This window comes from Tachypleus tridentatus, chromosome 4 (genome assembly GCF_004210375.1).
Source record: "Tachypleus tridentatus isolate NWPU-2018 chromosome 4, ASM421037v1, whole genome shotgun sequence".
Taxonomy (NCBI): Eukaryota; Metazoa; Arthropoda; class Merostomata; order Xiphosura; family Limulidae; genus Tachypleus; species Tachypleus tridentatus.
In genome coordinates, this window is record NC_134828.1 from 18,462,673 (window position 1) to 18,484,202 (window position 21,530).

The 21,530-nt window shown below is 34.8% G+C and overlaps 2 protein-coding genes across 2 annotated transcripts in view; one reads left to right on the forward strand and one right to left on the reverse strand.

Moving 5' to 3' along the window:
- The window catches only part of LOC143248621 (uncharacterized), a 598,442-nt gene that overhangs the window by 282,848 nt on the left and 294,064 nt on the right, over positions 1 to 21,530 (reverse strand). The gene's annotated exons all lie outside the window — the stretch shown is intronic.
- Positions 1 to 21,530, forward strand: part of LOC143248246 (uncharacterized) — a 55,562-nt gene that overhangs the window by 32,061 nt on the left and 1,971 nt on the right. The window contains exons 2-7 of the mRNA XM_076496664.1: positions 8,724 to 8,868; positions 12,034 to 12,101; positions 12,676 to 12,756; positions 14,205 to 14,375; positions 15,397 to 15,506; positions 16,716 to 16,833. Of these exons, the coding sequence (XP_076352779.1) occupies positions 8,724 to 8,868; positions 12,034 to 12,101; positions 12,676 to 12,756; positions 14,205 to 14,375; positions 15,397 to 15,506; positions 16,716 to 16,833 (693 nt within the window). The remainder of the gene's footprint in view (positions 1 to 8,723; positions 8,869 to 12,033; positions 12,102 to 12,675; positions 12,757 to 14,204; positions 14,376 to 15,396; positions 15,507 to 16,715; positions 16,834 to 21,530) is intronic.

The following is a 21,530-nucleotide window of genomic DNA, read 5'->3' on the forward strand; positions in this document are numbered from 1 at the left end:
TATAAGGCTTGTCTTTGGGTGTTTTGTTTCTGACCCGCAAAATAAATGTAATTATCCCTCTTCAAACTATATTTGTGCAGTTTCCTGGCAACTGTGGCAGTGTGATAAGACTCTGTGATCGCAAAGCGCTAACTTCTTTGCGCGTTAAAAATGTGTTGAGTTCTTAATGGTTCAGAGTTTATACAAGGCTAAAACCATGTATTTACATAAACTGTCTTTCCTTAACAATATTACAAGTGTACGTTAACCAGTTGGCACGTGCTCATTCCACGTGAAGTGGATGTAATTTTCTCAATTTATCACGAACTCCACACAGGTCTGCCTTTACTGGTGTAAATCTAATATCTGTCACATACGCTGACTGCATATGAAATGAAGGCTAATGTTACACAGCCATGGTTCGATAAAGTCAGTTTCTATTTCTAAACCAAATAATGATATCACTATGTAACACAAATTTCGTTTCTGGATAGTATGTGTTATTTCTTAATTGCTTGTGTTGTAAAAGTACAGAAAATGGCCATTATTTCCTTCAGACTTTGCTTTTGTGACCTGGATAATGAAATTTAGAAATTAACCTATTTTCAATGTAAAAACGGGCAGGTTTGAACATTTTCATTTACATAAGGTCTGAATACAACAACATATGAATCAAGATTTACATGTATTTATACTAAAGTTATATAACAATGTTTAGAAGTGAGTAGTTTTTGAGATTTGCGACTGTAATGTAAATCACTTTCACGTATCAGCCCCCAAATATATTCTCCCATCATGTTTTCGTTATACGCTCCCAGGTCACAAAAGCAACGTTTGAAGAGAAAAATAGGTCTTTTCCATTTATTTTAGGCATAAGTAATTGATAAATAACACTTTCTGTCCAGAAACAAAAAAAAGTAAACATTTTGTTACATTGTGTAATTCAATCCTGCTAGTCTCAGATTCGAACGTCCTAACCACCTAGAAATCCTGGGTCATGTGGCTTCAGAGTTTCAATGGATGATTTTGGCGTTTTAATCCCACAGAAACACTTGTTTACTTTTTGTTATTATTATTATGTTGTGTTTATGGTAAAGCTATTGATGCTATCTCTCGCGCTCGCATCCCTGATTTTGAACTTCTGACCAGAATAAAGACATCCAATCAACAGCAACTATTCTTGCTAAGACAGTAACTCTTATAACGCACCCATTTCTTAAATTACAGAGTTCTTCAAAAAGGTCGACGCGTATTCTTTCTGAAGTATTGTAATCAATAAATTAGGAGAAACAGCAACAGAGTGAGCGCGTGCGTTTATCTGAAAATTAATTAATGACTGGTTTCGATCGGAATATACAACCAAGACTCGTATTAAGCCTCGCATGGCTATTTTAACTAATTCAGAAGATGTAAGTTCTATAAAACACTTTATGTTTTTCTTATTACCAATACGTAACGTTGTTTTAGTATATGTTTAACATCACATTGTTTTCTTACATAATTAAAATAAGACTTTCAAACGGAATATCTTCTGTGATTCCATACAAAATCTGGGTTTTGTAATTAATTCTTATCAGTACAATTCATACATAGTGTAATACAATGTGTAAAGTGTACATTGTAGCTTTACATAACACCTGAGACTTGTTTGTTTTGGGATTTCGCACAAAGCTACTCATGGTCTATCTGTGCTAGCCGTCCCTAATTTAGCAGTGTAAGACAAGAAGGAAGGCAGCTAGTCATCACCACCCACCGCCAAATCTTGGGCTACTCTTTTAACAACGAATAGTGGGATTGACCATCACATTATAACACCCCCACGGCTGAAAAGGCAAGCATGTTTGGCGCGACTGGGATGCGAACTCGCGACCCTCGGATTACGAGTCGAACGCCTTAACACGCTTGGCCATGCCGGGACTCCGACCTGAGACCAACAATGAATAAAATTAATTGGGTTTCACTTAAACGTTCGATTTGTTTTAATTACTTGTAAGTTTATGATTAATAATTTAAAACTATCTATTTTGTGGTTTGTTTGATTTGTTCTGTTGTGATGCACAAAGCTATACAAAGTGGTTAAGGCACTCGACTCGTAATCCGAAGGTTGCTGGTTCAAATCCCTGTGAAACCAAATATGCTCGCCCTTTCAGCCGTGGGGGCGTTATCACGTGACGGTTAATCCCACTATTCATTGGTAAAAGAGTAGCCCAAGAGTTGGTGGTGGTTGGTGATGACTAGCTGCCTACCTTCTAGTCTTACACTGCTATATTAGGAACGCCTAGGGCAGATAGCGAAATTCAAAACTAACCAAACAATCCAACCTCAATAAAGTGTTCATTATGCGCTAGCAGCTCATAAGGTTTCATTTTGTTTGTGAATATTAAGAAATGGTGAAAAATTAACAGTGTTTCCACTAGTTTTGTTATGTCATGAATATCTTTCCACTGGTGTTGTTATGTCATGAATATCTTTCCACTGGTTTTGTAATGTCATGAATATCTTTTCACTGGTGTTGTTATGTCATGAATATCTCTCCACTGGTGTTGTTATGTCATGAATATCTTTCCACTGGTTTTGTTATGTTATGAATATCTTTCCACTGGTGTTGTTACGTCATGAATATCTTTCTACTGGTGTTGTTATGTCAAGAATATCTTTCCACTGGTGTTGTTATGTCATGAATATCTTTCCACTGGTGTTGTTATGTCATGAATATCTTTCCACTGGTGTTGTTATGTCAAGAATATCTTTCCACTGGTGTTGTTATGTCATGAATATCTTTCCACTGGTTTTGTTATGTCATGAATATCTTTCCACTGGTGTTGTTATGTCATGAATATCTTTCCACTTGTTTTGTTATGTCATGAATATCTTTCCACTGGTGTTGTTATGTCATGAATATCTTTCCACTGGTGTTGTTATGTCAAGAATATCTTTCCACTGGTGTTGTTATGTCATGAATATCTTTCCACTAGTTTTGTTATGTCATGAATATCTTTCCACTGGTGTTGTTATGTCATGGATATCTTTCCACTGGTTTTGTTATGTCATGAATATCTGGTGTTGTTATGTCATGAATATTTCACTGGTGTTGTTATGTTATGAATATCTTTCCACTGGTGTTGTTATGTCATGAATATCTTTCCACTGGTGTTGTTATGTCAAGAATATCTTTCCACTGGTGTTGTTATGTCATGAATATCTTTCCACTGGTGTTGTTATGTCATGAATATCTTTCCACTGGTGTTGTTATGTCATGAATATCTTTCCACTGGTTTTGTTATGTCATGAATATCTCTCCACTGGTGTTGTTATGTCATGAATATCTTTTTACTGGTTTTGTTATGTCATGAATATCTTTCCACTGGTGTTGTTATGTCATGAATATCTTTCCACTGGTTTTGTTATGTCATGAATATCTTTCCACTGGTGTTGTTATGTCATGAATATCTCTCCACTGGTGTTGTTATGTCATGAATATCTCTCCACTGGTTTTGTTATGTCATGAATATCTTTCCACTGGTGATGTTATGTCATGAATATCTCTTAGAGTAATTTAACGACAGCGATACGAGCGCACTATATATTTATATAATGTAATACACACACTTTCACCTAAAGTAAAACAAATCTGTGTTATTGCCTTTCCTCTGTTAAAATACGTTTATAATGTGTCTCAACATTATAAAAATCCTTGTGTTTTTGCCTATGTAGTGTGGATCTGTTTTTACGATAATTAACAAACGTATAGCAGTGGAGGATGTTCTCTATTAGACTGCTCTGCTTCTGATCTCAGTGACCTAATGTTTCCACGTCGCATATGTGTATTATGTTGTGTGTTTCTTTACGTACATTATAACGCACTGCCTGTACACAGAACTTGAAAAAAACAAACAAAAAAACTCCAGCTTAGTTTCGGCGGTTTATTTGCTCAGAAAAATCTTCGAAAGATCGATTCGTGACCAGCTGCCGCCAAGAAGAAAGATATCGGTTTTCACAACTCTGACCAACCGCTAATAGTTTCTGGAACACCTTACTTTACAAACGTAATGCTTGTTTGTTTTAGCTCGAAGCTAAACAATAGACTATCTGTGCCGTGTCCACGATTTGAGTTTCGATACCAAATTTACTGCTGAGTCACTGAGTACACACACACAGTATATGAAATGTTGTGATTACAACCTTGATAGCGTATGTAAAATTATTGTTTACATAATGTGTTTGTCTTATAGTAAAGCCACATAGGGCTATCTGCTCAGCTCACTGAGGGGAATCGAACCCCTGATTTTAGCGTTCTATATCCGGAGACATACCGTTGTACTAGCGGGTGCACGTAATGCTTTACTTTAAAGACATTAATAACTATCACAATCGGTAAATTCGTATTCATGTTTTTAGTTATTTTTTATTGGTCCCCCGCTGGAACAGCAGTAAATCTTCGGATTTACAACGCTAAAATTAAGGGTTCGATTCCCCTCGGTGAACAAAACAGATCGTCCTTTGCGGCTTCACTACAAGAAAAAAACACACAAACACATATTTATCCTAATCTTTATTATCATTACGTAAATGCAGAACGATTTAAAGTTATAATGTTATCTTTGGAATCCAATCTTACAGAGAAATCTTATTTAAAGTTTTAATGGATCTCTGTGGTTATTTGCTGCATCATAAAACAGTCTTTGTCTCCAACTGTATTCGTTTCATGTTATTTGTTAGCTGTTATACCATCTGCGGATTTACATCTGCATTACTGTTTTATATAGTGTATTCATACTCCGTCACGCCCTCATCCACCATTTTGTTTAATGGTTTAAAATATCGAATCGTATTTCATTCAACCTCCTCTAACGGGAGACATTTTCGTTTTACGATACTGTACAGTTGGTTCTGCATTCAAAAAAACCTTAGATCATTTTTTATAGGCTTGAACGTTTTCCGTGAAGAAGAGAACACACATTCCTGTTTACTATTTTGTAAGCTAGCTTCAAGGAAAACTAAACTGTTTCAGTAATAAAGATTTATTGATTCTACAAAACATTAAGATTTTAAGTTTGAAAGTATGGATTTAAGCTGCTCTGAGACCAAAGCTCCTGGGAAAGATATTTACTGTGCCCTATAAAAGTTTGTTGGTACACAATAGAACGTGAAATTTCATTTTGCAACTACCAATCGAAACGCAGGAGATAAAGAAAAAAAATGTTCATTGGGAGCACATCCTCGTTCCGAGCACGTGCTTTGAATTGTGGATAATATTTCAAATATGTTTGCTACGTTTTCACTTTATAGATGTTTGAGAAATCACCCAAATCATTGCTGGTTTTTGTGTTGTTGTTTTTTGTAGATTAACCTCTGTGCACTCATCCAATCCATTAGAAGGAATGTGAAATAAAGAATGTTTTTATCTTAGAGCAGAGAGTAAATTACAACATTGTATCGATAGGAACCATAGAGTCAGGTTGGAAGTTAAGTACAGGTGTCGTTCAGAGCTGGTGGAACAGTTTAATGGTCTTTCCTGTTCACATAACGAAAATGGTGTTTGTTTTTGTTTCTAAAAATAAACGAAAAACCTCTGTAGCTCAGAAGGCTTATAACGCTAAAATCTGGGTTTCGATACCTGTGGTGGACATATTACAGGTAGCACAGTAATGTAACTATGTTATAAAGATGTTCATTATAATTGTGATTTCACCCTCAATTAACCGACTTCTTTATACAACATTCACTACTGGTAGTTTTCATTTAGTTCATCTTATTGGAAAAAAAGAATTTTTTTTTTTTAACATTAAAAGTAATTTTGTTTACATCTAGTTTTTGAGACACCTTGCGGTCAATTAGGACAGTAACCTACAAGAAATTTGACACACAAGTATAATAGACTCCTTAAATAATTATAGGGTTAACAAATACAGTAAAAACAGGGTTAAAGTAAATGAAAATTTTTGTTGTGGAATTATTAGGAAAACTATCGATGTTGGATAAAATGTGACACTGATATTCATACATGATGGTGTCCACAACAATGTGAAGAGTTTATGAAATATTCTCATCAGCCTGTCTCCCCTAATAACAACAAGATATGACGAAGTCCTGCTGCTTTGTTTTTTTAATTGCGCACAAAGCTACACTAAGGCTGGCTATCTGCGCTAGCCGAACCTAATTTAGCAATGTAAGACTGGAGGAAAGGCAGCTAGTCACCACCGCCCACAGCCAGCTGTTGGGCTACTCTTTAACGAACGAATGGTGAGGTTAACTGGCACAATATAACGCCCTTGCAGTTGAAATGACGAACATATTTGGTGAGACGGGGATTCAAACCAGTAACCCTCAGACTGCGAGTTGAGTGCCCTAATCACTTCGCCATGTTGAGCAACAAAATCAAAAATCAGTGGCCCGGGAATTATCGTTTTCCTTTGATTTCTTAGAGTCAGTATACCTTATGTGGATTACCCAGACGTATTGATAAAGATACTTTCAATATTTGGGCAACCCACACTATATAACGTATGAAATGTTCTAAACAATATTCTAGCACGTGAAGTTTCGTTTTGGAATACGATGACATCACCTGCAGTAACTCGAGACATCACGCACGTGTTTGTGGCATGAAGTTTGGATATTACAGCATTAACTGTAAATATTTAGCACGTGACATAAAATATTCAAATTACCGCAGTAATTCTAAATAATACACACATATTTTTAGCATAAAATAATGCTTAGAAACGGTAGAGAAAACACCATTAACACCTGGTGGTGGGTAAATGTAACTTAATGTCTTTTTTACAATTGTAAGTTACTATTCTAGTACGTTAATAATTCACGAAATTATTATTAAAGAAATTAACTTTAAATCTCATCTCGCCTAAGTCGTAAACCCTTTGACGTATTGTCTTTAAATTATGTTCACGTACACTTGTGAAACACGAGCGAATTCTTCAACCAGTTACATCATTTCTCGTCAGTGACGTCACGTTACCGATTATGCAGCATTATTCGCAAAAAGATTAATTAAGCGGGAAATACAATTACAAACTTGTGTAGAGTCCTTTCAAATTCTTAATTTAAATTTTGCCTTAAGGAATAATGGAACATGTAGTTTTGTGTTACATAGAAAAGACGCCAAATGTCTTTGTGCAATTTCAATGAATATTAAAGCTTCTATTGCCCATTACTTATGCTTACAAAAGGCTTTCAAAACTGTTATTAAAAGTCACCCGTATATTGGTTCTCTCGTTGCATGGACTTAAAGTCAATCAATTTAAAACTCAGTACTTTGTGATTTTGGTTTAACTGTAGCTCGTGCATTGGAGTATTGTAAACAGACCAGAATAACACGATACATTGCTAATAGATACTTTTCCTGCCAAGTTACCCGATTATTTTGTTATGGACAATACTTTTCTGTCCAGTTACCTGATTCTTAGTCAGTGAACAGCTTCTTCCCAACACAATACGTGAGTCAATAGAGTACTCTTCTCCACCATGTTATCTGATTCATTGGTAATTACCCTGTGTAGTTAGTGAGTCAATTCATTTCCAGTGGATTATATTTGAAGTTTAATATCTTGAATTTGTCGTTGTGAATCACAATTTATAAAAATCGTTAGAATATATATGTCGCATTATTTACGCTAGTGTTGTAAGAAACGTTTTATGTTTTCCGATTTTGAAATTTCAAAGAAAAAGAATTTTGTGAGACATTCATTGTATTTCTGTTAGTTTTTAATGTAAATACTAGCACGTGACAATTATCTACATTTCCACGAACTGAGATTTAGGAAGAAAACTTATATCAATTGCTTGGCCTATGTTGCCATTCTGAGGGCTTGCGTTCCAAGAAAAATTCTTTATGCGTTTTAAAGGGGCCAAGCATGGCCAGGTGATTGAGAAACTCGAGTCGTAACCCGAGGGTTGCGGGTTCGAGTTCCCGTCACACCAAAATGCTCGCCTTTTCAGCCGTGGGAGCGTTATAAAGTGACGGTCAATCACACTATTCGTTGGTAAAAGAGTAGCCCATGAGTTGGTGGTGGGTGGTGATAACTAGCTGCCTTCCCTCTAGTCTTACACTGCTAAATCATGGATGGCTAGCGCAGATAGCCCTCGAGTAGCTCTGCGCAAAATTAAAAAAAAAAATGAACGTTTTAAAGGACTAATTAAGCCTAATATTCTACATAGTTCAAGTTATATACACAGAGTGGCACCACCATTGCTCCACTTCCTGTTACTTAATATAATTACACAAGTAGTTTGTTTTCGGTATTGACTGCTTAAATAACATGTCTAAATATAGATGGCGCTGTAGTTAATTCGTCTTTACTAACTATTTCATATTCAAATTAATTTCAACATGTTGATGTTTTTCTAAGTGCAAAGCTGTATATAAAGCGGGCTATATACACTAAGTCCGCCAGGGGAACTCGAACCTTGGATTTTAGTATTGTAAGTCAGGAATAATTCTGGATGTTAACATTTTGTTTATTTCTAAGCGTATTCCAAACAATTTCACGTTGATTAAATACAAACATGGTCGTGATTCGTGTTGAATGAAGGCTCAAGACATTAGTGAACCATTAACTTGGATATGATTTTCACCTCCAGGTTTTAATGTCACTTACAAATAACCAGAAAGAAAACAAGGTGTGGTTTCGCAATAGAATGAGAGTGTTAAAACAAATTGAAAATAATTATGTGGACATTTGTTGTCTGTAGAACTGATTCGTAACTATTTTATTCTAACCTAGGAACTACGTGCCAGTTTCCGGCTCATTGGACTGGTTTCTGGTTCCAGAAAGGATACCGAGACCCTATAAATATCAAAAATGGTGTAATGTCCTCCAAGGGTGTGTGTCGGAAGATTTCTGGTGACAAGTTTCTGGTGGAGAGCAAGTAGGTAACCGTAAGTCTGGTTTGAATTTTGCAAGGGCTATCTGCGCTAACCGCCCCTAATTTAGCATGGTAAGTCTAGATGGAAGGCAGCTAGTCAATTCCATCCACCTCCAACTCTTGAGTTACATTTTTACTAACGGATAGTGGTATTCACTGACACATTATAACACCCCTACTGCTGAAAGGGTGAGCATGTTTGTTAGTGGGGATTCGATCCCACGACCCTCAGAATACGAGTCAAGCGCAATCTACCCACATGGCCATACTTCTGTAAATGTGTTTCGTCAGGTAACTTCGTTCAGTGGTGACGATTGTTTTATATAATAGCCATATATACGTCTGTCACATTTACGCTATGATCCCAGCAACTGGGTTGGCAATACGTTTTGTATTCATTCATCACTATTTCTAGAAAAATCAAAGTTCTGTTTATTTATTATTGTACTAAAAGGATGGACAGAGTATGACGTGTATTGTTACGTTAACCTCAGGCCCCCTAGTGGTTCAGCGGTATGTCTGCGGACTTACAACGCTGAAAATCGGGTTCCGATACCCGTGATGGGCAGAGCACAGATAGCCCATTGTGTAGCTTTGTGCTTAATTCAAGAAAACAACAGTTAAAGTCCACGAGTTTACTTATCACTCGTATAAAACTGTCTTCATTATATTTTATTAACACAGACTACATTTAAATGGGTAAATATTTTTTCCATGTGGAAGATTTTGTCATATAGTTAATTTAAGACATCGCTATTAATAATGTCAGAATATTCTCTGTCTTCCATTTTACATTTACATCTGTATACACATATTCTGTTTTTGTCTTAAAGCAGTAATTTCAATACGTCCTCTGCTTTCGTTGACGACAAATTAAAATACGATTGACAGCTGTAACGCCTTTGAATGTCGTGTTTAGATTTTGGTTTCTTTAAATTTCGCGCAGAGCTACACGAGGGCTATCTGTGCTCGCCGTCCATAATTTAGCAATGTAAGACTAGAGGGAAGGCAGCTAGTTATCACCACCCACCGTCAACTCTTGGGCTACTCTTTTACCAACGAATAGTGGGATTGTCCGTCACTGTACAACGCCATATATCACGTCTTTGCTTTAACAAAAATGACCCGAACCCGTTTTTACATACTTCCGCCAAACTGGTAAAGCTGCCCAACTGAATGCATTTTGTATCAATCCGTGGACAATGATATATAGAAATATTTATTTCTATAACAAGTTAATAAACAATCATGCTATATCATATAAGTAGAATTTTCAGCTTTTTACCACACACGCCCAGAATACATTTAAGCGTATAAATTGATATGAAATAAAATATATATAAAAACTGATACCGATAAATTCTTACACTGAAGATAACTTGAAAGAACATAAATGCACTTTGGTAATGAAGACACTTCAACATTTTGAGAATTGTTTGGAAGATATTTAAGATTTATCTCCACTCTTAATGTTGTCAGCTCAAACAGATGTCTACTATTGGTTAGAGCTTTGTGTTGTCAGCTCAAATAGATGTCTTCTATTGATTAAGAATCTCATTAGATGGAAAGTTTTTAACACCTCAAAATGTTCTTAACAAATAACCTCGGTGGAACCTACGTCACAGTCATCTCATTTACATGTAAATTAAATCTAGGAGATTTTTCAATTAGGTTCAATGGAATGTTAATTTCCAAGAATTCTAAGTTGTACGTATTGTAATTGGTTAAATTCAGTAAGGGTTAGTTGCCTTACAGTAAACTGATTCAGAAACCTAACTCTTTGATTCTATTTCTGTTCTCCTACTTTGATTAACTGGTGTCACTTCGTATTTTCTCGTAAACTTATAAAATCTAAAATCCAGAAAGCTAGAATCGGTTTGTTATTAATGCAGACATTGACAAATGATTTCAAACCCTTTTCTGTCTACACATGTGCCACAGCTGACGAAACTCACGTTCCCCTTAGACTTTCAATGGTCTAATGAGCATTAGGTTCGATTCTGTGAGAGGAAGTTTCACGATGTTCCTATCATAGTGACTCCTGCATAGATGATAACTCTATTTCTTCTTCGTAATCAGAGAGTTATGAAAACCACATTTTTAAAGTACCAATTCCATGTATAGATTTTCTAACTGGTGGCAGTTCCTGAAAGTATCGAAACTGGTATTATATTAAATTTTGTTTGTTTAGTTTTAGTATTATACACAAAGCTACACAAAGGGCTATCTGCGCTCTGCCCACCATGTTCCTAGCAGAAAAGCTCCACAGTCATACCACTACGCCCTTGGGGATAGCGAATATTAAAAGTCCGCTAGGCGAGTGTGTGTGTTTTCTTATAGCAAAGCCACATCGGGCTGTCTGGTGAGTCCACCGAGAGGAATCAAACCCCTGATTTTAGCGATATTTTTAAATATAAAATTATTTGTTATTATCTGTAATTACAAAATACTTTTTAGGCATTAGTTACTGAAACAGTGCAATAGATTAAGCGTCAGTGTTTCTGTTTTTACTTTCTTTTTATCTAAAACCTTAACTATTAAAAAAATACAAATTAATTAATACAATCGATACAGTTTAAGAAGTATTCTTGATTTTTAAATATTTTTAATTTTTATGAATTTTCCAGTACAGTAGTTTAAGGAATTGGACTTAAGATTTTTGATTTGTTTTCATTTTGTTTTTCGAAATATAATTTGCCTCCTGCTAGTACAGTGGTACTACGGATTTCCAAAACTACAAACAGGGCTTCGATTCTCCTCGGTGGGCTCAACAGATAGCTTGATGTGGCTTTGCTATAAGACAAACACGCACAAACACTGTACATAATTTATGAACATGCAAAAACATGAAATCATTTTAAAACGAACCAACCACCTCTTTTAACGTCATGTGTAATGGATTATTCTAGAATGTCTCAACCAACAACAGTATAATATAAACTGACACACTAATAACACAATACATATTAAGACTTAACTGGAGTTGGCGTTGCCAATATACACTTTTAGTTGGTTTTAAGTGTTTTATTTATTTATTTAAAGGCTGTTTGCATTGAACGCGGTTTTTAACAGTTTGTATACAAATTAACTAGAAGTAAAACGTGGAAACGTGACTGAACATGTTTCTACCCAACCAATATCTCTTTTATTTGTCTTTTTTTCCCTCAGGACTGACTCCTGTTTTCGATGTGTTGTGATTCATGAAAGACATGAAAACGTACTACAATACAAAGAAAGTAAGTAAGTACACGAAGCTCGGATTTTGTCTCGTTGATTGGTTGGATTTGTTTTGAATTTCTCGCAAAGCTACTCAAGAGCTATCTGCGCTAGCCGTCCCTAATTTAGCAGTGTAAGACTAGAGGGAAGGCAGCTAGTCATCACCACCCATCGCCAATTCTTGGGCTACTCTTTAACCAACGAATAGTTGGATTAACTGTCACTTTATAATGCCCCCACGGTTGAAATGGCGAGCATGTTTGGTGTGAGGGAGATTCGAACCTGTGACCTTCAGATTACGAGTCGAATACCTTAACCATCTGGCCATTCCGGACCGTGTCCCGTTGAAGTAGCGGATATAATGGCGGCAATGAAACCGAATTTGAAGACAGAGCTTCGAAAAATGCATATATAACTGGTTGTTAAAGGTTTACCCCTATATTACTTTGTGTACTGTGCTGTAGATGTCCTCAAGATATCAGTTGATTTCTATCTGTATTTAGATTTTCTTAAGTAAGAAAGGAACATTTTTAACTTACTTTGTAAACGTCTGGATTCTTACATTTGGGTAAATCTATTTTATCCGACTTTTAGCGTACTGTTCTCCTACCAGCGACCTGGAAGAGAAATGTGGAGAAATCAGTGGTGACGCTCTCCTGCACTCCATGTTCAGGAGTAAGTATATCATTTTTTATTTCTAGTTGCCCTCTTCACACATACGTTCACCGATCACTGGTTTTCTAACTACAAACAAAATGTAATCTTTCGTATTTTCCTCTATCTGTTTTTCAAGATATTAAATTATTATTATTACGAGTGTGATTTCTATTTTCTTCATTTAACATTTAAAACTCGAAGTCTTAATTATGGACTCGTCTAATAAATGGTTAGCGAATCGGATAGCTGGTTGAAGGATCCGAGGTCCGAGAGGTGATAACTTTGAATTCACTTCACATTTTAAACCGTGAACCAGATGTGAAAACTACACCAGGTTCGTTACTTTATTCAAACAGCCTGAAAAAGCCATTGTTTTGAACTTCAAAATGCCCAATCAAATGATTTTGTGGCCAAAAAATCTATCTCCAACCTCAGAAGAACAGCGTACCATCTTCTGGTCGTAATTACTTATTTGTTTAAACATCTTATCTTTTTCGGTTATAGATGCACATTCGTGTGTTAACTGACTAGTTTCTGATAATATGTTTATTTTATGTTTAATTTCGTAACGTTTGTGCTGTCTGACCAATAATCAGTAGACACGTTTACCACATCAATTTCATTGGGCCACGTTTCGTAATAAGTAACTGGTTATCAATGTACGTATATTTTAAAACTGTAAAACTAAGGTCTTCACTGCTAATCAGTGAGTTAACGTTTCTCTGTTTTTGTACCGATACCAATGTGTTTGTTTTATTAACAGAATGAAACCAAGCATTTAACACGAAAATTATCAACTTATCTTTATGTCGTTCACTACAGAGAAGGTTTAGTTATTATGCCATATTAACCGTGTTACATTGTTGTATTTTCTATAACAACATTATATGAAAGAAACTGACCAAAATATAATTGCGTAATGAGACGCATTTTCTTTGTTTGGTACATAAGGGAGTCCAGCAGTTGTGAGGTAGAACAATAATAGTGGTATATTTTTTACCTCTTTCTTTTTGATAAATACAAAGCTACAATATGGGCTATCTACATTATGCCCAAATAGGGTATCGAAATGTATCTCAGAACGGCTGGTATGGGTATTAACACTTTTACTAATAAGCAGAGAACAACCTTTTAACTTGGCCGTTCCGAGACACATTTCTATTTCCGGGAGGTTTCTTGTCATTAAGAAGAGGGTATCGAAACCAGAATTTAATGTTATAAGCTCACAGATTGATCCCTGAACCATCGGGGATTTTTTTTTTAATTATACGAATCGTATGTTGTAAGAGATCCTATAATCCACAAGTTCATAGGTTTACAATCAATTTGTTTCATACATAGTTTATAAAAAGGGACTTATAAAGCCCATGGGAGACAACATTACTAATTCGAGAGTTAAAATTTTTCGACGCTTAAACTTTATACAAAAGAGACTGTTTAACAAGTTAACATTTGTTAACTTCCAGTGAACACCACACCTGTACCGTGTCCATTTGAGGGCTTTTTCACCTTTAGCTACAACAGAGGTCATGGCGAATGTACCCATCCAGTGTCGACTGTCGATTCTTGCACTGATGACTCTCACCTGTTTTTCAAATTCCAAGCATGTACAAATGTGCGCAACTCAGAAAGTAGAGGTAATTCTTCACGTATTTTTATGTTCTTGCTCACAACGAGAATTTTTTTTTCGTTTTTACGTTAATCCAATAGAACATTTGGTTTTATTACTATATGTACTCATTTCAACTAAGATTTTTTTGGGTTCCTCTGTAGGCTTGATAATTTCTTTGTTTCTATTTTCGCCCACAGCTACATGAGGGCTATCTGCTCTAGCCGTCCCTAATTTAGCAGTGTAAGACAAGAAGAAAGGCAGCTAGTCATCACCACCTACCGCCAATTCTTGGGCTACTTTTTTACCAGCAAATAGTTGGATTGATCGTCACATTATAACGCTCCCACGGCTGAACGAGCGAGCACGTTTGGTGCGACGTGGATTCGAACTCGCGACCCCTCCAAGAGAAATTTTCTCCGTTTTCTTTCCACATTCAGAACTGAAATTATATTTTGTTCTTCCACAGGGAAGGGAAAAAGGAATAAAGGGGAGGGTTTGTTTTCTCGTAAAATATTTACATTTACAAAGGAAGAAAAACACAAACAAAATTAATGTTAAATTAAGAAAGTAAATAATCAGTAATTTTTAACCCTAATTTTTGTTTACTTTGTCTTTAGGCGCAGCTATTATATTCATTTCGGAATATTTATCTATTTTTAATCGAGTCGTTATTTTCCACCAATGACGCAATTCAGCTTGTGGAAATCGCAAACATATAAACTTTCATGAACAACTGAAGAAGGTGATAGCCTGGTATGTCCTCGAAATCCGAGGGTCGCAGGTTCGAATCCTTGTCACAACAAACATGCTCACTATTTTTTCTTTCAGCCGTGAGGGGCGTTATAAAGTTTCAGTCAATCCCACTATTCGTTGGGAAAATAGTAACCCAAGAATGGGTGGTGGGTGGTGATGACTAGCTGCCTTCCCTCTAGACTTACACTGCTAAACTAGAGACGGCTAGCACAGATAGCCCTCGTGTAGCTTTGCGCGAAATTCAAAACGAAACCAATCCTTTCATTACATTGTGGTTTCCTCTGTTTCTATAGAAGAAAAAATGACTTGTATTGCGACGTGGAAAGAAGGTTCGACACGGTATTTAATTGCTAAAATGGAACATAAAGACACGATTACAGAAGAAGACAAGTTTCGATGTTTAGTAAGTCACTCAAACCTAGGTTAAAAATTTAGTATTACGAGGGCTGTTCAAAAAATACGCGGACTGTTTGATTTGCGCGGCTCCAGTTGGTTCCAGAGGAATCCGCTTGGTGTCGCTAGGTTTGCACAGATCAGCTGATTATGACGCCATTTCCCGATTGCAGATATCTTTATTTGTGTAATAGCTACGCGGCTTTAAGTGAAGTGCGATTTTTTCGTTTGTCGGATTTCAGAATGAATGACCTGAAGGAGCAACGACTTGCTGTGAAATTTTGTGTTAAACTTGGAAAATCTGCGACTGAAACTTTTGCTATGCTTAACACGGCTTACGGTGATGTTGCTTTGAAGCGTACGGCATGTTTCAAGTGGCATGAACGTTTTAAGGATGGTCGACAGTTCATTGAAGATGATGAGCGTCCTGGACGTCCTTCCACGTCAACTGACGACCCACACGTCGACAAAATCAACACCCTGGTGCGGGCAAATCGACGTCTGACTGTTAGGGAGCTTGCTGAAGAGTGTGGGATATCAGTTGGATCTTGTTACGAGATTTTGACCGAACAATTGAAGATGCACCGCGTTGCTGCGAAATTCAGCCCTCAGAACTCGTGAGTTTTTGGCCAAACACTCGATCACTGTTCTTCCCCACCCCCCCTACTCACCTGACCTTGCCCCTTGCGATTTTTTCTTGTTCCCCAAACTCAAAAGACCCTTGAAAGGAAGAAGATTTGAGACGATTCCCTAGATTAAGGCAAATGCGACGAAGGAGCTGGAGGACATTACAAAAGAAGCGTACCAGGACTGTTTCAACAAGTGGAAGCACTGTTGGGATAAGTGTGTGCGTTGGGGAGGAGAGTACTTTGAAGAGGTCCCAGACCTGTAACTTCTAAATAAAGTATATTTTGTTTTATGACGTCAGTCCGCGTATTTTTTGAACAGACCTCGTATTCCGTATCCTTCTCTATCATTTACTACCATACTAAACTTGGTATTCATCACTTTGACGAAAGTGAGCAAGTAGTTGATTTTAGCTTTAGTTATGATGAAGTTTATTTAACTAGAAACTTATTTTTATATGACATTGTATTGTTATTACAAAGTACTTTAATACTGTTTTTTCCTACGATGAAAATGTTTGTCATGGATTAACTAATTAGTCGTTAGTTATCCTTATAAATCAATACACTGAGAGCCTTTTGTTAATTGACAGGTATACGACAAGCTAAAAAATGAGTCAGGCTATCAAATTGCCCAATCAGGAGACGCCACGTGTGATGGATTATTTTCTGCTACGGAAGGATCTCGAACAATGACACTTATTAAGAGCGGTAAGTATCTTTCAAATCTAGAACTCAAGATAATATATTTTTTGTGCTTAAATCTTCTGTTGGGATAATTAGTTTAAAGAAATGACAATTTTGTTGATGAAACAAAGACAGTTTGCAAGAAAAACTTGTATTTTTGTAAAAAATAAAAATCATACACGTCTTGGCTACAGGGCTAATTTTTATTTCGTGTGTTTCACCTAAAAGCGAGTTCTTTCTTAAAACAAGACATTTCTACAAAGAACTCTAACTTATGTAAATATGTTTACATCTGTTAAAGTCCTCACCTGAGAAAAGGTGTGAATGTAAAAGTCTCTTGTGGATTCCCTGTACTTTTATTATTTCGAAAATGGCAGCAAATATTCTATTCTGTAACATATCATAGTTTTATCAGTGGTTATAATGAAATAATGTACGTGTTGTATAATATAACAATGAAATAATGTACGTGTTGTATAATATAAATATGAAATAATGTACGTGTTGTATAATATAACAATGAAATAATGTACGTGTTGTATAATATAACTACGAAATAATGTACGTGTTGTATAATATAACTATGAAATAATGTACGTGTTGTATAATATAACTATGAAATAATGTACGTGTTGTGTAATATAACTATGAAATAATGTACGTGTTGTATAATATAACTATGAAATAATGTACGTGTTGTATAATATAACTATGAAATAATGTACGTGTTGTATAATATAACTATGAAATAATGTACGTGTTGTATAATATAACTATGAAATAATGTACGTGTTGTATAATATAACTATGAAATAATGTACGTGTTGTATAATATAACTATGAAATAATGTACGTGTTGTATAATATAACTATGAAATAATGTACGTGTTGTATAATATAACTATGAAATAATGTACGTGTTGTATAATATAACTATGAAATAATGTACGTGTTGTATAATATAACTATGAAATAATGTACGTGTTGTATCATATAACTATGAAATAATGTACGTGTTGTATAATATAACTATGAAATAATGTACGTGTTGTATCATATAACTATGAAATAATGTACGTGTTGTATAATATAACTATGAAATAATGTACGTGTTGTATAATATAAATGAAATAATGTACGTGTTGTATAATATAACTATGAAATAATGTACGTGTTGTATAATATAACTATGAAATAATGTACGTGTTGTATAATATAACTATGAAATAATGTACGTGTTGTATCATATAACTATGAAATAATGTACGTGTTGTATAATATAACTATGAAATAATGTACGTGTTGTATAATATAACTATGAAATAATGTACGTGTTGTATCATATAACTATGAAATAATGTACGTGTTGTATAATATAACTATGAAATAATGTACGTGTTGTATAATATAACTATGAAATAATGTACGTGTTGTATAATATAACTATGAAATAATGTACGTGTTGTATCATATAACTATGAAATAATGTACGTGTTGTATAATATAACTATGAAATAATGTACGTGTTGTATCATATAACTATGAAATAATGTACGTGTTGTATCATATAACTATGAAATAATGTACGTGTTGTATAATATAACTATGAAATAATGTACGTGTTGTATAATATAACTATGAAATAATGTACGTGTTGTATAATATAACTATGAAATAATGTACGTGTTGTATAATATAACTATGAAATAATGTACGTGTTGTATAATATAACTATGAAATAATGTACGTGTTGTATAATATAACTATGAAATAATGTACGTGTTGTATAATATAACTATGAAATAATGTACGTGTTGTATAATATAACTATGAAATAATGTACGTGTTGTATCATATAACTATGAAATAATGTACGTGTTGTATCATATAACTATGAAATAATGTACGTGTTGTATAATATAACTATGAAATAATGTACGTGTTGTATAATATAACTATGAAATAATGTACGTGTTGTATCATATAACTATGAAATAATGTACGTGTTGTATCATATAACTATGAAATAATGTACGTGTTGTATAATATAACTATGAAATAATGTACGTGTTGTATAATATAACTATGAAATAATGTACGTGTTGTATAATATAACAATGAAATAATGTACGTGTTGTATAACTATGAAATAATGTACGTGTTGTATAATATAACTATGAAATAATGTACGTGTTGTATAATATAACTATGAAATAATGTACGTGTTGTATAATATAACAATGAAATAATGTACGTGTTGTATAATATAACTATGAAATAATGTACGTGTTGTATAATATAACTATGAAATAATGTACCTGTTGTATAATATAACTATGATATAAGGTACGTGTTGTATAATATAACTATGAAATAATGTACGTGTTGTATAATATAACTATGAAATGATAAATATTTAGTACATTTGACCTGTGAAGAATTGTTGTAAAACAGAAACAATGTTAAATAATGTAATTTCCTTAAACAATTCATTAAAATATTTTTATTGGACAAAAATTGTACCTTAAACGTCTGTCAAAATAGTAAATTGTCAAACTGCGATTTCTTTACCTAACTTTCGCTAACAAACTTGACCAGACTTGACCTCTCACCTTTTCTTCTATCTCAGGTGACAGCATCCCTCAACAACAAATTCTTTCGTCGTCGGTGCTTTTGGTGTTTATATGATTCCTGACGAAGACAGACCAATGTTCTGTTAAAACATAGTTCCAAACAAAAACCACTTCATCAGACTTAAAATCACTGCTGTTATTATATTGGAACACTTACATATACAAGTAACATCTGTCTTATTATATGCATTAGGTGTCACTACTCTGCAGTTAGCTGTGAATTTCTGAGACATAAAGATGAGTCAGGATTTTCGTTTTCCGTGATTGCTTTCCATTGCGTGAAGGATGCGCACATTTGTTTTATTAGAACAACGCCGCACTATAGGCTAACTATACTCTCCATACCAGGAAAGCTAATCCTGGAGTTGTAAGTCTTTAAACTCTCCGCTGAGCTACTGGGCGACAAGTTTTCACTTCTTCTGTGGTCAACGTACAGCAGAGCCGTAACAAATGGAAACTAATGAAATATAATTCAAATATATAACATACATGTAATTTATCTCCAGTTGTAGACCTTATGACATAAAACATTGTACACACACAAAAACAACAACTAACAGACAAGCGTTTCTTTTAAAATTAAAACCAACTTTATAAACTATTCGTAGTCACTAATTTTTAAAATAGTCACTAATGTAACTTATGACACCAGAGATAAGGCCCGGCATGACCAGGTGGGTTAAGGCGTTCGAATCGTAATCTTAGGGTTGCGGGTTCGAATCTCCGTCGCACCAAACATGCTCGCCCTTTCAGCCGTGAGGGCGTATTAATATGATGGTCAATCCCACTATTCGTTGGTAAAAGAGTAGCCCAAGAGTTGGCGGTGGGTGGTGATGACTAGCTGCCTTTCCTCTAGTCTTACATTGCTAAATTAGGGACGGCTAGCGCAGATAGCCCTCGAGTAGCTTTGTGCGAAATTCAAAAACAAACAAATGCCAGAGATAGATGTTTAAATATGCAGCAATGAGTTTATTTCCAACTCACTTATTTCAACAGTAAAATAAGCAGGCGGGGACTAGTGGTTATTGTTCACGGACTGGTCATCTGATGATATCATGGTTCAAGCTCTGTTGCTTAAAATACAAAACGAAAAACGTACTCCGCACTTTGAGGCTATGGTTAAGTTTTAGTTTAAAAGCGACTGTTGAATCCTAACATTCAGACATATAATGGTACTATAAGTTGTGTGTGTGTGTGATGATTCACTGACTGACTTCTCGTTAGTCCATTAATTTAAAATTAGAGAGAACTCTGTAAAAATATTCCTTTATCAGATTTGCTGAAATATTATACACACACGCACGTATATATATCTACAGTAATACGAATAAGTGTGTTTACACAGGAATGTAAAATGGAGAATTTTTAGGCTTAAAGAAACAAAAACATTGTTTATGATCTGTAAGAATAATGATTGGTTAAATAGAACAATAACGTAGTGAAAATAATAGAGAAGTATCGAATGGAATAGCGTAGAAATATCCAACTTGGTCTTCCCACTGGATGAACGTAGAATTATCCGTCTGAATAACGTAGTAACTATACCAGTCCCCCACTGGTACAGCGGTAAGTCTGCGGATTTACAACCCTAAAATCAGGGGTTCATTTCTCTCGGTGGACTCAATAGATAGCCCGATATAACGTTGCTACAAATAAAACACACACACATATCTATAACAATAATAAAGAATTATACGATAAAATTGTGTGGAATAAAAATAAAATAACTTAGACTCTACTCAAGAATAACGTAAGGTTATAAATATATAAACCACAAACCTACACAAACTATCTGTGTTCTGTCCACTACGAGTGTCAAAACATGCATTCTAGTTTTATCACTAAGTTACCGGTGTCAAAACATGCATTCTAGTTTTATCACTAAGTTACCGGTGTCAAAACATGCATTCTAGTTTTATCACTAAGCTACCGGAATGAATTTTAGTTAGAATAAACATGTGAATAGGTAGACATAAATCAATATACAATAAAATTTTTATGAATAATTGTTTTATTTAAATTAACAATAATTGTTTTACCCAAGTTAACACTGATTGTTTTACCTAAGTTAACACTAATTGTTTTACC